This window comes from Miniopterus natalensis, chromosome 17 (assembly GCF_054644295.1).
Source record: "Miniopterus natalensis isolate mMinNat1 chromosome 17, mMinNat1.hap1, whole genome shotgun sequence".
Classification (NCBI taxonomy): domain Eukaryota; kingdom Metazoa; phylum Chordata; class Mammalia; order Chiroptera; family Miniopteridae; genus Miniopterus; species Miniopterus natalensis.
The window spans coordinates 25,376,321-25,392,342 of NC_142097.1; the positions used below are offsets into that span (position 1 = coordinate 25,376,321).

The following is a 16,022-nucleotide window of genomic DNA, read 5'->3' on the forward strand; positions in this document are numbered from 1 at the left end:
TGCCAAGTTGGGCAAGGCATGGAAACACTGGGCCTCAGTATCCTCATCTATGAAATGGGGGTATTATGAACCCTGAAGTTCCTTGAGGCCCTGACATCTCCGAGTGCAAGGATCTGGGAGTGAGAGTGAGGTGTGGGTTCTACCTGGAAGCTGCATCTGGCCACTGTGGATGCCCCTTTGAGCATGCCTCCCCTATCCCAAACACAGAGCACACACACCCCTCCCACTCCTGGTACTACCCTGGCTCCCTAAGACATTGGATCTCACTTTGCCTAGTCAGAGGCAGAAAATTCTGGGAAAGCAGGAAAGCCCCAGGCCCCAGATCTGGATTTGCCCACTACTGCCCAATCCCCTAAAAGCAGCTGGGATTTGAGAGTTTGCTAGAATGCAGAGATACTTCGAGCACCCAGCTCCACCAGCACAGGCCCACCCCCACTCTCTGAGGCCTGGTGGAAGGAGCAGGACCACAGTCCCTTGTTCCCCAGAACCAGGCACATCTCCATCCTGCTCAGCCCCTCCCCACACAGCTCAAGGACACTGAAGGATGGACCCCTGATATCTGCAGTCAGTGAAGAGGGAAAGGATAACAATGGAGCACCCCCTTTCCTTCCTGGCCCATGTCCACTCCCCCACTTGACACCCCAAAAGCTGGCTCCCCTCCTGGCCTACAACTTCACACCAGGACTGCAGCCTCCATTTAGTCATGGCCTCAAGAAGGAGAGAAGAGCACATTTCTCCCCACCCCCACCCTGTCCTGACCTCCAGACTCTTAGTTGCACGAAAACAAAGCAGCAGGTTTGCAGTGTGGCCAGATCTGCCCCACTTTCAGAAAATGTAGTTTACAAAACGAATAACCAAGGGTATAACTATCCCGCTACCCAAAATGAAGCAGACTCATCCCACCTACCTAGAAGCTTCAAGAAAGAATTCAATTAACTGGTTGTCCCACTGCTGGCTGGTGAGCAAAAACAGAGGCATGCACGCCTCTACCTTGCGGTAGCACAGCAGTGCCTGGGTGGCTGCGGCCTGGGAAGTGTGAACACAGACGCAGCCTATCCAGTCGACCTCCCTGGCTTTTCTCCCCAGCCCCACGTCCGGCAACGTGTGCGTCTGGATACACCCCAGGCACGTGTGTGAGAGCATGTCCATGGGGTGCACCACCACCCAGCAGGCCAGCTGCGAGCTCTGGCCTGTATTCTCCCCCATGCCTGGCTCTCAAGCAAGCCTGGTGCAAGGAGAGAAATCGAAGAGGCCTTCTTGCTGCTTACAGTCCCTTTCCAGAGCTTAAATTAGTCTTGAGATGCCACCGGGAAAAGACAGACATCCCGCGGCTCAGGGACTAGCCAGAGACTGGCGAAATGCAGAGGCCTCCCCGTATGCCAAACTCACACTCACTCACTGGGTGGGCCCAACTCCCTGGCAAAGCGCCAGGAGAGACCACCTGCCTCTCTGGGTTCTGAATGGGAGGTGCTGCTGAGAGGGAGGCCAGGCCTGGTCCACAAAGCAAGACCAGGATGGGAATCAGGGCAAAGCTATACCCTGGACACCCCAGAATTCAGAAGGTGAATGTCACTGGAGGATGGGGCCAGAGGCAGGAAGAAAACAGGAAGGAAAGAGAGCGAACACTCAGCACAGTGCCTGGCACACAGCAGGTACTCAATATTCTTTGGGGTGTGGTCCAGCGTCCCAGGGTACGAAGTTTTAACCACAGGGAAACAGAGGCTCAGACAAGTCTACAGGGCGCTCCTTGCAGGCCAAGACTGCATCTGGTTTATCCTGGAATTTCCACGTGTGGATAGCTGGCACAGACCAACTCCTCAGCAGAAGCTGGCTGAGGAAGTGTGAATGCCTCGGGCAAGGTGCTACTACACTGGAGTGAAACACTGCTGGACCGCAGAGCAAAGCCCCCAGGTCTCCTCCTACCCAGGCACCAACCGAGCTGGGCCAAAGGTCAACTGGGCATGGCACAGGCCAAGGCTATAAAGGCTGGGGGAAGGGAGAGGGGTCAATGTGCTTCTCTGGCCAGCAGCCAGGAGTCAGACAGGAAACCTCTACCTAGACAGCTTGGAAGCGCACCCAAGGAGGGGTATTTCATCTTCTGCCTCCCCTAGAGTGCCCCCAACCAATCCAAGGAACTCCTCACCCCACTTACTGCAGTGTCCCCAGAAGAGAGTGAGAAAAGTAAGCTGGGACTTTGGCACTAGGCTGAGAAAATACTGAGAAAACAAGGACACGCCTCTGATTTCTTTCTCCAGCTCCCAGTGCTCACTGAATTCTAGGCTACTGCAGTCTCAGGGAAGAGCTGTTCAGACGCATCAGTCCCTGCCACCCACTGGGCTCAGGACTCAGCCAGGTTGCTGCTGGAGGGACTGAGAGCCAGAAGCTGTCCCCAAAGGAGCCTCGGTGCCCAGAATCCAGCCTGAAGTGGTCCAGCAATCAAGGAGTTAAAACTGCCCCAGCCTCTGGCTTTGCAGAACCCCACCCCACTCCCCAACAGAGGGAGGAAGTGGCAGAGAATCAGGGCTTGTGTGAGTCCTTAAGAATTCGAGGAATGTCCCATTTCCCTTGGGGGGGTGGGAGGGGCTGGGGGGGGGGGAGGACCAGTATAAGCTAATAGAAAAGAAGGAGCAGCTGAAGGAAGAGCAGGGACCCTCCTTCTACCCCAGGCAACCTTCCCAGTGCCCCAAGCCCTCCCAGAAGGGACAATACACATGTTGCTTCTTGAGTGTAAGATTTTATCAGAAATCTGTTTTCCCAGCACCTGGCATAGGTTAGCATGTAGCAGCGGGCGGGCAGTACATACCTAATGAATGAAAAAAACACCAAGGAGACGAGGCTGTGATATTAGCAAGGGGTTGGGGGTGCAAAAAGGGAGAGGCAGCCTTTCAAAGGGGGTCAAGGCCCCCAGTCCTTCTTAGATAAGTCCCAATATTCCCCTCCTGGGTAAACTTCAGCTGCAAAGAGCCTCTTGACTGGGAATTAAAAAAAAACAAAAAAAACTGGAATCAAGTCAGATGCTGAACTGTTTTGACTACTGATCTTGCCACCTACTTGAAGTGACTCAACCTTCTGAAGTCTCTACCTGGCAGAGTGGCTGTGAGGTCCTGCCCTGAATTTGCACTGAGTTACTGGACAAGGTCACCCTGAAGATGGAAGGTGTTGTACTCCGTGGAACAGGATGGGATGAGGGACCCTACCCTACCCACCTCCCTACAGCAGGCCAGGCTGCAGGTCCCAGCGCAGAAGGAACAGAGTCCAAGCCAACTCCGCTGGAAAAGACTGGAGGTCTCCACAGCCTCCCTCACCAGACATGGAAGAGCTCTGCCCCGGGCCAGGCCATCCCGCCCCGCTGCCCCCGCTTCTCAAGAAATGAACACCAGAAAGGGCTGCAGCCAGGAGCCCCCGAAGCCTAGCGTCCAGGCAGGCTGGCAGGGGGCAGGTGAGAGACGGAGTCAGTCAACTGCTGCTATGGGGAGAGAAATGAGGAAAGGAGAAGCAGAGAACACAACTGGGCAGAAACAGGGCAGGTCACTTTTTCTTGAAAGACCACACTGGATCCCTCCCTCGCAGCAGGGTGCAGTGGGAGAAACGTGCTTGTCTAGTTAGCCTCTCACTAGACATGTCATCTTGAGAAGGTCCCTTCCCTTCCCCTAAGCCTCAATTTCCTTCCCTGTGAAATGGGAATAGGGGCCCTTACTTCATGTGGTGGGGACTAAATGTGATGGACACGTACTGGACAATGTCACCTTGTGGTTATTAGAACAGAAGGGAATGAGGTGCCCCCCCCCCAGGCAGGACTCACGCATTGCAGTAGGGCTTCTTCTCGTAGCCCTTGTAGTTCTTCATGTTGAGTGTCATCTTGCACGTCTCGCAATGGAAGCATGCTTTATGCCAGAACTGGGGACAGAGGCAGAGGGAGGACACCCGTCAGACACCAGGACTTCAGGAAGGGGGCTCAAGCCCTAGGAAGGAGCGCTCCAGCTCCACCCGGGGGAACGGAACACGAATCACCTTGGGTGAGCTGGGGACATCTCAGATCACAGGCTCTGGCAGCTAAATGATAGTGTGTGTGTGTCCCATCCCCCGACCTCCCAGCCAATCAGCCATTTGAGCTGTGAGGAGGGGGAGAAGCATAGGGTGAGTGGGGAAGAGGGCAGTAATAGCAGTGGTAAGCTGTCCCCAAAAGGTCAGCCCCACCTCCCCCGACCACTCCCGCTGCCCCCAAGCTGGGGAAGCATCATTGCTTACGCAAAGCTGTACCAGGGTTGCTAAGAGGTGGCTGCTGAACATGAGGGGCAGCTCCTCAGCCTTGACAATGCCTAGAGAAGAGAAGAAGGGGGCCTAGCCCCTGAGCACCCAGGCACTCCTAGCTCCCACACCAGGGACTCCAGCTCTGACATCTCCCACTTCCTGTGAGACTCGACCAGAGGATAGCAGTGGGTGCTTCAGTTCTAACCACAGATCCTGCACCCTTTCTCCCTCCCTCAGCCTTCTCTCAGCCCTCACTCAGTAAGAGAGCACCCTGCTTAAAAGCCTTGGAAGGGAACCCCCAGAATGGGCATCAAAGCTCCACCCTGACTAGCTATGTGACCTTGGCCGGGGACCACACCTCTAAGCCACTTCCAGGTCTGTAGGATGGAAATGATACTCATCCCTCTGGAACTGCTGGGGATTCAATTAGAAATCACCTACAAAGCCCTCAGCACAGTACCTGGCACCTCTAAGTACCCGGATGTTAGGTGCAGGGCACAGCAGATATGAACCTCAGCTAAGAGGGCTCGAAGGCTCACACTGGAGGTTTGTGTGTGTTGGGTGCAGGTGGGGCTTCACTGTGCCCAGCCACAGCTACACTGTGGGTGAGAGTGAGTGACAGGTAAGACTCCAGCAAAGCCAAGAGACCCAGAACAGAGCAACCAGGGCCAATCCAGTATGGCCAATGGGGGGGAACAGGAGGGAAGGGGACAGGATGCAACATTTCTCATCCAAAGAAATGTTAATGCTGGGGCAAACCCATGCGAATGAGATCTAAACCTGCCCTTGGCAGCCCAGGACAAGGCCCTGGGATCTGCACTGACCAGGAGTCCAGCTTTCAGGGCCCAGAACTCAGGCTGCCTGGCTGACCCAATTGGCCTGTTTCTGCCCCATTTCCCAGCAGTCAACCCCTCAAGGAAGGCCAGAAGCCAGGGAAGGGCCCAGGGACGTGTTTGAAGGTGACCAGCACAGGGCTAGTTCTTGGCCATCTGCCAAGGAATTCACCCAAGGCAGTGCTTTTCCAAATGTGTTTTCTTGCTAAGGGTGCTTCTGGGACACTTTGGAGGAGGGGACAAAAAAAAAGGGAGCTGGGAGGTTGGGATACCATCTGCCCTACCCTGGCCCACTTCAACCAGAGACCATGGGGTCATTTGGGAGGTAATCACCCTCTAATAGGGTACTTCCCATCAAGGAGAACCAAAGGAATCTCCAGTGGTGGAACTGACTGAAGTGATAGGGGAACCACTGTTTTGGGAAGGCCAGCTGGAAGTCTGGAAGCAAAGGGACGGCTGGTCTAAGCTTGGCCCCCACCCCAGCCGGGCCTATGCCAGAGCCCAGCCCAGACTCAAGGTGCAAAACTCCAACACATACAGCACACCAGAAAAACTAAAACAGGGTAGTCCCTGCCCCTGTCAGCCCCCAAAGTAGGAGCCACTCTCCCTCTCCCAATACCTGGGAGGCACTGGCAGAGTGCCCCAGCCCTGTCACCACCCAGTCTGCTGGCCACAGCCTGCTTAGTTGCACATGCCCTTGCCTGGGCCCCCACCTCCCTCGACCCCCGCAGGGGCCTGCCAGGAAAAACATTCTCTGGAATCCAGACCATGACCCACTTTCACACACACACGCACACACACATCTGTAGGAATACGCACCGTCCTAGGACTGCCTCCTAATTGATTTGGGGGAGACAAAGGGAAGGAGACAGATACCTCTACCCTAGCAGATGCCCTGGATCCCGCCATGAAGCCAAGCGTCTACGGATCGGGCTGGGGGTACAGAGCCAACCCCCAATCCAGGGGTTCCTCCTGACTGCCATTTGAATGGGAGCCCCGATACCAGAGGATGGTGCCCATTTCTCTCCAGCTGTAAAGTGGAACTAAAACCAGGGTCCCACAGATGTGGGGAGGAGTAATGAGATGACTCATGCTCCAGGCTAGCTGCTTCAGGTCACTTCCCTCACTCTCTGGAGGAGGGCTCCAAGGTTCAGGAAAATCCGCAGCTCCTGCCACTGGGTCCTCTTTACAGCAGGAAAGTGGAGGGCAGGGAAGACAGAATAGGGCGAGTCCCTCTGCAGCCCCTGTGGGCCAAGCCTGGACTGGGCACCCCAAGGAAATGCCATTCCTGTCTGAATCAGTCTGGTTAACAACATGGTCAGGGAAATAAGTCAATAAAACCCCACAATGACCCTCTCTGTCTGCCTCTTTCCCCTGTCCCATAAGCCCTGTCCCTCTTTCTTAAAGGCCTCAGTAAGGAGATTTCAGAGAAGCATTCCTGAGACTTGAGACTCAGGATCGGGAGCAAAGTACACCTCTGGGCAGACAACTCTAATCCTTCCCACTGCCTTGGAAGCCCACAGTTTCCCTTTCACAAATAATCAGGCCTCTGTTGTCTGTTAGAGTCTTCTCAGCCCATCTCCCAGGCTCCAGCCCTGCCCTTGAGTATCCCTTGCTGCAGCTCCAAAGTTGAAGCCCAGTCCACAGAAAACCCACTCCACAGAAAGGCAAACAGAGGCTGATGGGGCAGAAGTAAGATCTCCCGCACTTGGGCGTGGCTTGGACCTGCTCCTATCTCTCTGGAATCACGGTGGAGGTTGGGGAAGCGCTGCTCACAGCTCTGGGTGAGAGAGATTCGGCCAACTTCAGGTCACTGTGGCTGCAGCCTGGCATCCTGCCCTCTGCACCCAGACTGCCTGGGGTGGTCATGACTCAAGGTTGGAGTATGAGACCTTCCTCTCCTTTCCTGTTGCCCAGGGTTACAGTTTCTCCCTTCTCTAGGGGCAACACCAGCCCACACCCTGGTTGGATCACCAACCTAGTTCAGTTGGCCACCTGGGCAGCTGGCTTAAAGTCATCGATCTTGGCTGCATCTCCACAAATTCCCAGGAGGAGATGATTATCTTAGTATCCCAGCTCCTGGAAAGGCCCAGGCCCAAAGCATTCCTCGGGCCAGGGTCGGGAAGGGGCAGGACCATATGGACGCTAATGAGACAGTGTAAATACTTTTTTGCCAACATAACAGGCAGAAGAGCTGAGCACAAAAAACTTCAGATTTGAATTCCATCTCTGGCTGAGAGGGGAATGAGCCACATAAACTGCCTGAGCTTCCATTAATGGAGTTCATCATTTACAGAAGCAAATACATCTGTTGTGTGAGGCTGCTGCAAAGACTGACCCTGGCACATCGCAATACGTAATAGCTACTATGAATGGATGGCCACAAGGTGATTGTGGGGTACTCTCAGCTTTCACTAGGAAAATGGGGCACCACAGCTGCAAGGACTAGTCTTTTTGTGTCCAGTCCAGTCTCCTATTTTGCTGCCCCCTATGGGACTGAGAGGGCAGGGTAGGGGACAATTCAGACAACCAGAGGCAGAGAGCCCTCCTACTGGGGGGTTCCAGGGAAACTAGCACCCACCAATCCTCTACTCTTCCAGAATGAATGTCTCCACCTGTTTTCAGGAGCCCAGGAAAGCAGGGAGAGGGACAGGGCGAGATTCTTGACAACACAGGGCCCCAGAAACAAATGCTTCCTAACAGGGTCTGGGATAAAAATCTACTTTCAAAATGTAGAGAACATTTTGAGACATAGCCCCTCTCTCCCTCCCCAAAGGCCTTGTGGCAACCTTCAGAGTGCCTGGCACAAAGTAGGTACTCAATAAATATTTGTCCAATGAACAAGCCAATGAGGTCACCCTGTTTCTCCTCCAACTCTATCTAATCCCATAAGTCCTCTGGGAAAGGAAATCTCGATCTCCTTCCTCAAACACCGTCATCAGCAATACATATTTATTCAGCATGCAGAACACACTGGGTACTGCAGGTTGGGGGCAGGGTTGCCATCAGAGGTGACATGGCCTTTACTCACCTAAGCCTTTGGGAGATTGGGAGCAGGGTTGCCATCAGAGGTGACATGGCCTTTTCTCACCTAAGCCTTTGGGATATTAGGCTCAGGGAGGAGAAAAGGTTAACACCAAGGATATAGCTTTTGGTCAGATTGTGGGCTAAGTGCCTTAGGGAAATTGTAGTGAACAGGGTGGGTCTAATTTGACTCTCTCCTATTGTAAACTGAAAGCCTTGGGAAGTTGGTTAGCAACCTTGCCTATGGGACTGAATGTTCTGAAGGCGTCAGCCCTTGGGGCACCAGTTCCCAGTAGGAAGTGCCAATCCTTACTGCCTGGAGGGGGTTAGGAGGAAGAGGTCTGATACCTGGATATTCCAGGCTTCCTGCTCAGTGCAGGGGGGCCAGGGTAGGTTTTCCCAGGACCACCTCCTATAGGGAAAGCTCTAAAAAGGATAGAGGAATCACCAATTCCCACTTCCTAAGGCAACCCCCACTTGACTGTCCTCTTCAGCTAGGGCAAAAGAACAGCTAGCTGGGGAGGGTGCCTTGCAGGATTCCTGCCCTCCTCCCCTGACACACAGCACCAAAGTTCTTCACAAGGGGAGCCAGGTGTGGGGCTACACAGAGTATCCCAGAAAGGTAGGGAGTGCACAGCCTATACTACATCCCCTTCAGGGCATTTTAGTGCACTGCCCCACCTCCAAGGAAATGACATCATACCCATCTGACAGATATCGAACACTGAGGCCTAGAGCATTTATAAAGCTGGTGGGAAACCACCTGGAATGAGGATGGGCTAGCAATCTCTTCATCTGTATTGCTTCTGCCTTATATGGGTAAAAATGTCCAGGTCCTCTTCCCAATTCATGACTGTGGAGAAGGAGAGCTCAAGAAACTCAAGTCACAGAGAACAAAATCCCTACCACCAGGGAAAGGCAAAAACACCAGTGTGCAAGGACAAATAGTTCTTCAGTTAGTGCCTCCAAGCTCAAGTCCTACCCTCCAGAGGTTGGCATAGTCATTGGGAGGGTCAGCACCCACATCCTTTGTGTCCACAATATGGCCTTCCTTTCCTCCTGTGTGGCCAAGCCCAGGAGAGACAGTGAAACAGCAGCAGCCCCATATGCCCCCTTCCTCCGAGGACAAGTTCAAAAGTATTTCAAAACCTTGGAACCCTACACTTTCTCACCCGGACTCAGAGGCCAAAGGTCACTGAGGAAGCTCCAACCCCCAGGGGAAAGGGAGAGAGAACAAGTATACAATGAACCGCCCTTTCCCAAACAAAGCATGGCTTCAGGTGAGCAATGAACTTGGCCCTAAAACTCTGCACCCCTCTTCCATCCCATACCTCCCACCCCTGCCATTTCAGACAAGAAAGAGGGAGTATTTGGACTTGGGGCCAGCTTTCAGAAGTGGGTGAAAGGCACGATGAGGAAGGGGACAGATCACAGAGGCCCCTCCTCCAGACTGGGGAGGGATGCAGAAGAGAGGCAGATTCTGCCTCAGGATCTAAGGGAGCCTAAGAGAGGACCAGATCCTACCCCAAACTGCTGGAAACACCCAATTCGACTCTCCACCACCACCACCCCTCCGAAAGTATAATGGCAACCAGATGAACCAGTCCAGCATGGGTGGGGGGCACGAATCGTAAGGGACCCCAGGGGACAGTGAATTTCCAGAAGGCCACCCTCCCCTCCCCCCAAACACCTCCCCCTTCTCTTGCCTTCCCCTGAACTCGGCCAACCCCACCCTCCATTGGGTAAACCTGCTTTGAAAAGTTAGCTCTTTGTTCTACAAGCCGGTCTCTAGCTCTGAGCACAATTTCAGGAGATCTCTGCGAAGCGCCCCCCACCCACCCTACTCCAGCACCCGACCCCGCCCCGCTCGGACTCGGCAGCCCAGCACCGCGAGTCGGCCTCTAATTTGAGGTGGGGGCTGGGAAGCGACCATTAACCCGGGGTCTGTTAACTGCTGAGCCACCAAGGGGACTACAGATCGTCCAAAAAGGGAGGTCTCGCGGTGGGGCTCAGGTCCCTCTCCGCAGCCCAGTTCACCAGATGCAACATCCGCCGGCCGATAGCCCCCAACCCGTGTCCAGGCCGGGAAGCCCAGCCGCTCGCGGCCAGAGCGGACAGTTTCGCGGGGCCCCCCAGCCTCTGCCCCGCCCCCCCCGTCGCCCCCTCCCCCCCGAGCCCCGCGCTTCCGCCTACTTGGCGCTCCGGGCGGCGGGGAGAGGGAGCGGCAGTCTCTCTCACTCTCCCCGGCCTAGGGGGTGGGACTGCACCCCTAACCTTCCCCCAGCCCCCACCCCGTGGCCTGGCTTCCCTACCCCTCTTCCGTTCTCCCAACCCCGGGGCATAGAGCCGACTCTTCTCCAACAGTGGCTGCCCGACACGCGTGGACTCCTTGCCTCGCCTCGGATCTCCCGGTTTCCAGGCTGGGGTCTGTCTCCAACACCCCATGACACCGCCTTCCCTCCCTCCCTCCCGGGATCGCGGGGATGAGGCGGCATAGACCCGGCTCCTCTCTCTTCTCCCAATCTGGAGCACTGGTCGGGAATGGCAGAGACGCGTCTCCGGGTCCCGGGGCTCACCTTATCCAGACAGTTCACCTTCTCCGTGGGGTACACGATCTTGCCGCACCGGGCGCAATTGGGATTCATGGCTCCGGGAAAGGCTGGGGCGGGGACGCCCGAGCTCGCGCGCGTTCTCTTCCCCCGGGGCGAGCTGGCGGGAGACTGCCGCGGCTGCAACTACACGGGCGGCGGCGGCGGCGAGAGCTGGGGAACTGGCCTCCGCCTCCGCCCTCCTTCCCCTAATAAACACAGCGGGGAGGAGGGGCTGCGCGGGGCGGGGACGCGCCGCGGGCGCGGGCAGGGGCGCGCGCGGCCAGGCGCGCTTCCCGGGAGACCGGGGGCTGCGCGGAGGCGGGTTCGGGGCAGGGCAGGGTTATGGGCCTGGGGCGCGAGCCTAGGTGAGACCCAGGGCTCCTGGCGCCCTGGCGCTCCCAAGCTGGAGGCGCCCTGCAGAGACCCCGGCTTTGCCCAGAGCCCTTCCCGCGCTGAAGGCGCCACGGAGCCGGTCTGGCTGGATATCTAGGGCGCCCGGGCTGCGGGAGGCGGGCAAACCTCTCGCATCCGTCCAGGGTGGGGTTGGAACACTCCCGAACGCCTCACCAGATTCACCAGATTCGGGGACTTTCCTTTGTACCCGTCGGAACCCGGCAGGAACCTGCGGAAGGAACGGGAACCCCCTGCCCCACACCGCAGTTAGCCTCCCTTCTCCCTCCTCTCCTTTCCCACTTTTGTTGGGCGGGACCCGTCCCTCCCGCCTGTTCTCAGCGCCTCGCAGCCCTGACTAGCTCTTCCCTCCCCGGGCCTCTGCCGTGCAGCGTTTCTGGGGTTCCCCGGATTCGGGCACTTTCCACTTTCCGCTTGACCCCCTTGCTTCCTTTGGTCTTTTCTCCTAATTCTTACTGCCTACCCTCGGTGTAACAGTGTCCTAGCACCCAAAGAACTATCTCCAGGCGCAGGAGCGGCGCGGGGGGTATAGCTCAGTGGTAGAGCATTTGACTGCAGATCAAGAGGTCCCTGGTTCAAATCCGGGTGCCCCCTTGGTGGTTTTTCTTCCTTATAACTGACCTAGTTCCATCTTTCTTGGCTCTTATTTTAACACTGGGTCCTATCTGCAAAGAAAAATGAAACGATTTTTCAAAAAACCCTTCCTCATTTTCCAGCCCTAGAGGAAAGCTTTCGGTTTTGCTTTGTACCTAGCAGGAGGAGGAAGTCAGGTAAGCCACTGCGCATCACAGTGGCGGGCGCCAGAAGCGTCAGGATTTCCGCGGCCACGAGGACAAAGTTACTACCCCAAGTTGGTATTCGGTCTCCGATGGGGGTGTGGGTGGGTCAAGAGGAAGAAACCCACAGACACAGCCTTTCTCCAACTTCAACTTTCTTTATTACCGGCGACGTGAACGTGCTGGGTTCACCCTTCCCTCTTGCTTGCTCATAACACAGGCAGAGAGTCAAAGCACTTTTGGGAACGTTAAAATGCCCCGTGCACACCCATACACTCATTTGGATCTACAAAAATAAAGCTACCTCCTAACACAAACTGACATAAACTAATGCAGTGGTTCTCAAACTTGAGTGTGCCTCAGAATTACCTGGAGGGCTTGTTAAAACACCCCGGGTTTCCCTTTCTGTAGACCTGGAGTGGAATACAAATAATCTGCATTTCTGACAAGTTCCTAGGTGATGCTGATGCTGCTGGTCAGGGGACCACACTTTGAGAACCACTAAACTAGGAATACAAAGCCATTTTTCCAAGTTGTTTCATAAGTTTCCTGAGGGCAGAATTTCATAACCTAAAGGTAAGGACAGATATTTGTTGGTTGGTTCACTTACAGTATCAATGCTGAGTCAGAAGAAAACAGTAAATCTGAAGGGAGTAAGGGCCGCCCCTCCAAGTAGGTTTTTGCCCTAAAAAAGGAAAAATAAAGGAAAAAGGGAGAGGCGTGCTTCTTGGGTCAGAGGGCATCTGCGATATTTTAAACCCGGAATCTGGTTGTGTCATTCCTCAAGGCCCCAGGGGAATACTCCAGTGCATTTTTCCCTATGGCTCCCATTACTGTGAGATGCGTCTGAGGCTGGATGTGGGCAGGGCTGTTGTCCTGGTGCAAAGCCCATACCCTAGGTATGACCAATTTTCACCCCTTTCCTGAACACTAGGCCTCAAACTTACCCCTGTAGGTAATCAGGCCTAAGGCTTGTCTTTGAGCTAATATGGAGAAAGCTGTCCACATTTCATTTTATCTTGTGTCTATGTGTTGAGCTTTGCAGTCATAGAAACCTACTGAACTTTGGATTCATTCTCTTAGTCTTCCAGATGAGAGTATAAGCAAGGCAAAAATCATATTGCCCCACCCAGCTCCAGGACCAATAGGTCTCGGGCAGTCTGAGAGATGGGAAGAGTTTCCTTTCCACCTACTGAGAGTGGAGGTGGGCTATCTCTCTACTGAGGGGGCCAGGAAGCTTGGAAGCAGTACATTGGATGACTGTGAGAAAAGGTGGGGGACAGGTAAGAGGGCACCTAGATTTGAACTGGAGACCTCTTGATCTGCAATCAAGTGCTCTAACCACTGAACTGTGCCCCCTTGTTGGTAAGTATTTGATAAATTCTTCTTATACCAATCCTAAGTTTTTTGTACTGAAATTGTTTATTTCTTCAAAATTAGGTTAAATGATATTGAATTCACTTATGATGAGGGACAAAATTAAAAGACCACCTGAAAATATGGCTCTTTGAAAAAGTGAACTTAGGTACCAATCCACCTTTTCTAAGTTAATTTTTTTTTAATTTTTTATTTACTGATTTGGGGGGCCGGGGAGAGAAAGAGAAACATGGATTTGTTGTTCCACTTACTTATGCACTCATTGGTTGATTCTTATATGTGCCCTCACCAGGGATCAAACCCTCAACCTTTGTGTATATGATGCTCTAACCGACTGAGTTACCCAGCCAGGGCCTCTAGGCTAAATTCTTTATCCAGGATCCTACCTACCTGTGTACTCTCAGAAGGGAGAGAACAATCTCTTGCAAAACCGGATAGGGAATCCTTCCCCGGTCTCTCTAAAAGGAGTACAAACACATCACTTGGAGACTTTCCCTGGCTTGAGCAACTACCATGTGCCCTACTCTGCGTATGGAACATACTTTCCAAAGAAAGACACGAAGGCTCTGACTCGTCACCAACAGACTAGAAACAAATGTACAGGTGAATACAAGGAAATGCCCAGTAGTGATAAGGGAAATGTTAAAATAAATTTCAAAAAATTAAGATACTGCTTTAGGACGTTATGAGGGGGGCTATTTCATGTTGGAGAACCATGGAAGACCTTTCTGTGCAGGCTGCTGCAAAGACCCTAGGGCCAGAGTGGCCGGGGGAGGGTGGACAAGCAGAGGGAGATTCGAGAGAGCTGGAGAGGGCCTGAGAGGGCCTTGAGGGCCAGGACAAGGAGTTTGGATTTTACTCTAAATGGATGAAAAGCCAGCAATGGACAGCTTTGAGCAGAGGGATTTGAAACCGTCACCCACACTCCTGGGGGAAAGATTTATAGGCGCTCACTTCGGCAGCACAGACACTGAAATTGGAACAATACAAAGATTATCATGGCCCCTGCGCAAGGATGACATGGAAATTCATGAGGCATTCCATATTTTTTATTCTTGCCTTCTTTACCTTTTGATCAGTGTATTGATCCTTTTATTTAAAAATTTAAACCCAATCCCTGCTTCCCTTTGTCACTACAAAGTATTCACAGCAAAACACATTTGGTCTGCTTTTAGATTCTTGAAGAATTAAATAATCTTCCATCAAAAAAAAAAAAAGATTTATACGAAGTCCAAAATAGACATAGAGAGTACATACACTAGAATATTATTCAGCCTTAAAAAGAAGAAAATCTTGCAAAATGTGACAACATGGCACATTATGCAGAGTGAAATAAACCGATCATAGAAGGACAAATACTGCATTATTGCACTTATATGAGGTATCTAAAGTGGTCAAATTTATAGAGGCAGAGTTTCAGAATGGTGCTTGCCAGGGATGAAGAGAGAGAAATGGGTAGTTGCTAGCCAATGGGTATAAAGTTTTAATTATGCAAGATGAATAAGTTCTAGAGATCTGCTGTACAACACTGTGCCTATAGTTAACAGTGTTGCATTATACATTTAAACATCTGTTAAGAGGGTAGATCTCATGTTAAGTGTTCTCATTACAATAAAAGAAAAGAAAAAGAGGGGACACAGAGAGACAGGTTAGGATGCTATCGCAACAATGCAAGTGAGAGATGGTGGTGATGTCTTAAACTACAGTGATGTATATTAGTTTCAAATTGCTGCTATAACAAATTACCACAAACTTATTTGCTAAAACAACACAAATGTATTATTTTATAGTTCTGGAAGTCAGAATTTCAAAGGCAACTTTACTGTGCCTGCAGTCCTTCTGGAGGCTTTAGGACAGAATCAGCTTCCTTGACTTTTGTAGCTTCTAGAGGCCTCCTGTACTTTTTGACTCATGGTCCTTTCCTCCATCCGCAAAGCCAGTAGGGTAGGTAGCATCTTCTCACCCTCTGATCTCCGTTTCCACGCTTACATCTTCCCTCTGTCTCTGATTCTGATCTTCCTGCCTCTCTCTTATTAGGACCCTTATGATTACATTGAGTTTACCCAGATAATCCAGGATAATCTCCCCATCTCGAGATCCTTAACTTAATCACATTTGCAAAGTCCCTTTTATCGTGTAAGGTCGCATACTGACCACCGGTTTGGGACGTGGTAGGCCACGATTCAGCAGAGCCGGAGAGGAGTGCCAGCATCAGGCAGGGGAGCCACGTGCTTCCTGAACGTTGGATGGCTTGGGGAAGATGAAGGGATAAACGGAATTGAGAATGACTCTTTTATTTTTTTATCTTTACTATCTGGGTGGATGGTGATGTAATTTCCCGAAATAAAGAAGACTGGGAAAGAAGTACAATTAGAAAAAAATCAAGAGTTTCTTTTTATTTATTTTTAAATATTTTTTATTGATTTTTAGAGAAAGGGAGAGGAAGAGAGAGAGAGAAGCATCCATGTGAGAGTGAAACATCCATCAGCTGTCTTCCGCACGCCCCCTACCAGGAATTCAACCCGCAACTGCAGAATGTGCCCTGACCGGGAATGAAACCAGCAACCGTTCAGTGAACAGAAAGACCCCCAACCAACTGAGCCACACCGGCCAGGGCTTAAGGGTTTCTTTTTAAAACACTTGCAGAGAACGTAATGAAGTACAGCTTCCTATCCTCATGGACTTCACATTCTAGGATGGGGTCAACATGTTAAGTTCGAAGTGCTCCATAGCCCTCTAAGAGATGTTAGTATGCAGTG

At 52.5% G+C, this 16,022-nt stretch overlaps 1 protein-coding gene and 2 non-coding genes across 3 annotated transcripts in view; 2 read left to right on the top strand and 1 right to left on the bottom strand.

Annotated features, from left to right (window-relative positions):
• The window catches only part of LASP1 (LIM and SH3 protein 1), a 39,744-nt gene extending 28,869 nt beyond the window's left edge, over positions 1-10,875 (bottom strand). Inside the window, exons 1-2 of the mRNA XM_016202292.2 lie at positions 10,685-10,875; positions 3,803-3,897 (exon numbers count right to left, since the gene is read on the bottom strand). Coding sequence (XP_016057778.1) covers positions 3,803-3,897; positions 10,685-10,753 — 164 coding nt within the window. The 5' untranslated portion in view covers positions 10,754-10,875. The remainder of the gene's footprint in view (positions 1-3,802; positions 3,898-10,684) is intronic.
• A 757-nt stretch (positions 10,876-11,632) lies between these two features.
• Positions 11,633-11,704, top strand: TRNAC-GCA (transfer RNA cysteine (anticodon GCA)). The gene has a single exon. It is a non-coding gene; the product is annotated as a tRNA-Cys (tRNA).
• A 2,505-nt stretch (positions 11,705-14,209) lies between these two features.
• Positions 14,210-14,313, top strand: LOC148091268 (U6 spliceosomal RNA). The gene has a single exon (XR_015715962.1). It is a non-coding gene; the product is annotated as a U6 spliceosomal RNA (small nuclear RNA).
• The last annotated feature ends 1,709 nt before the right edge of the window (positions 14,314-16,022 follow it).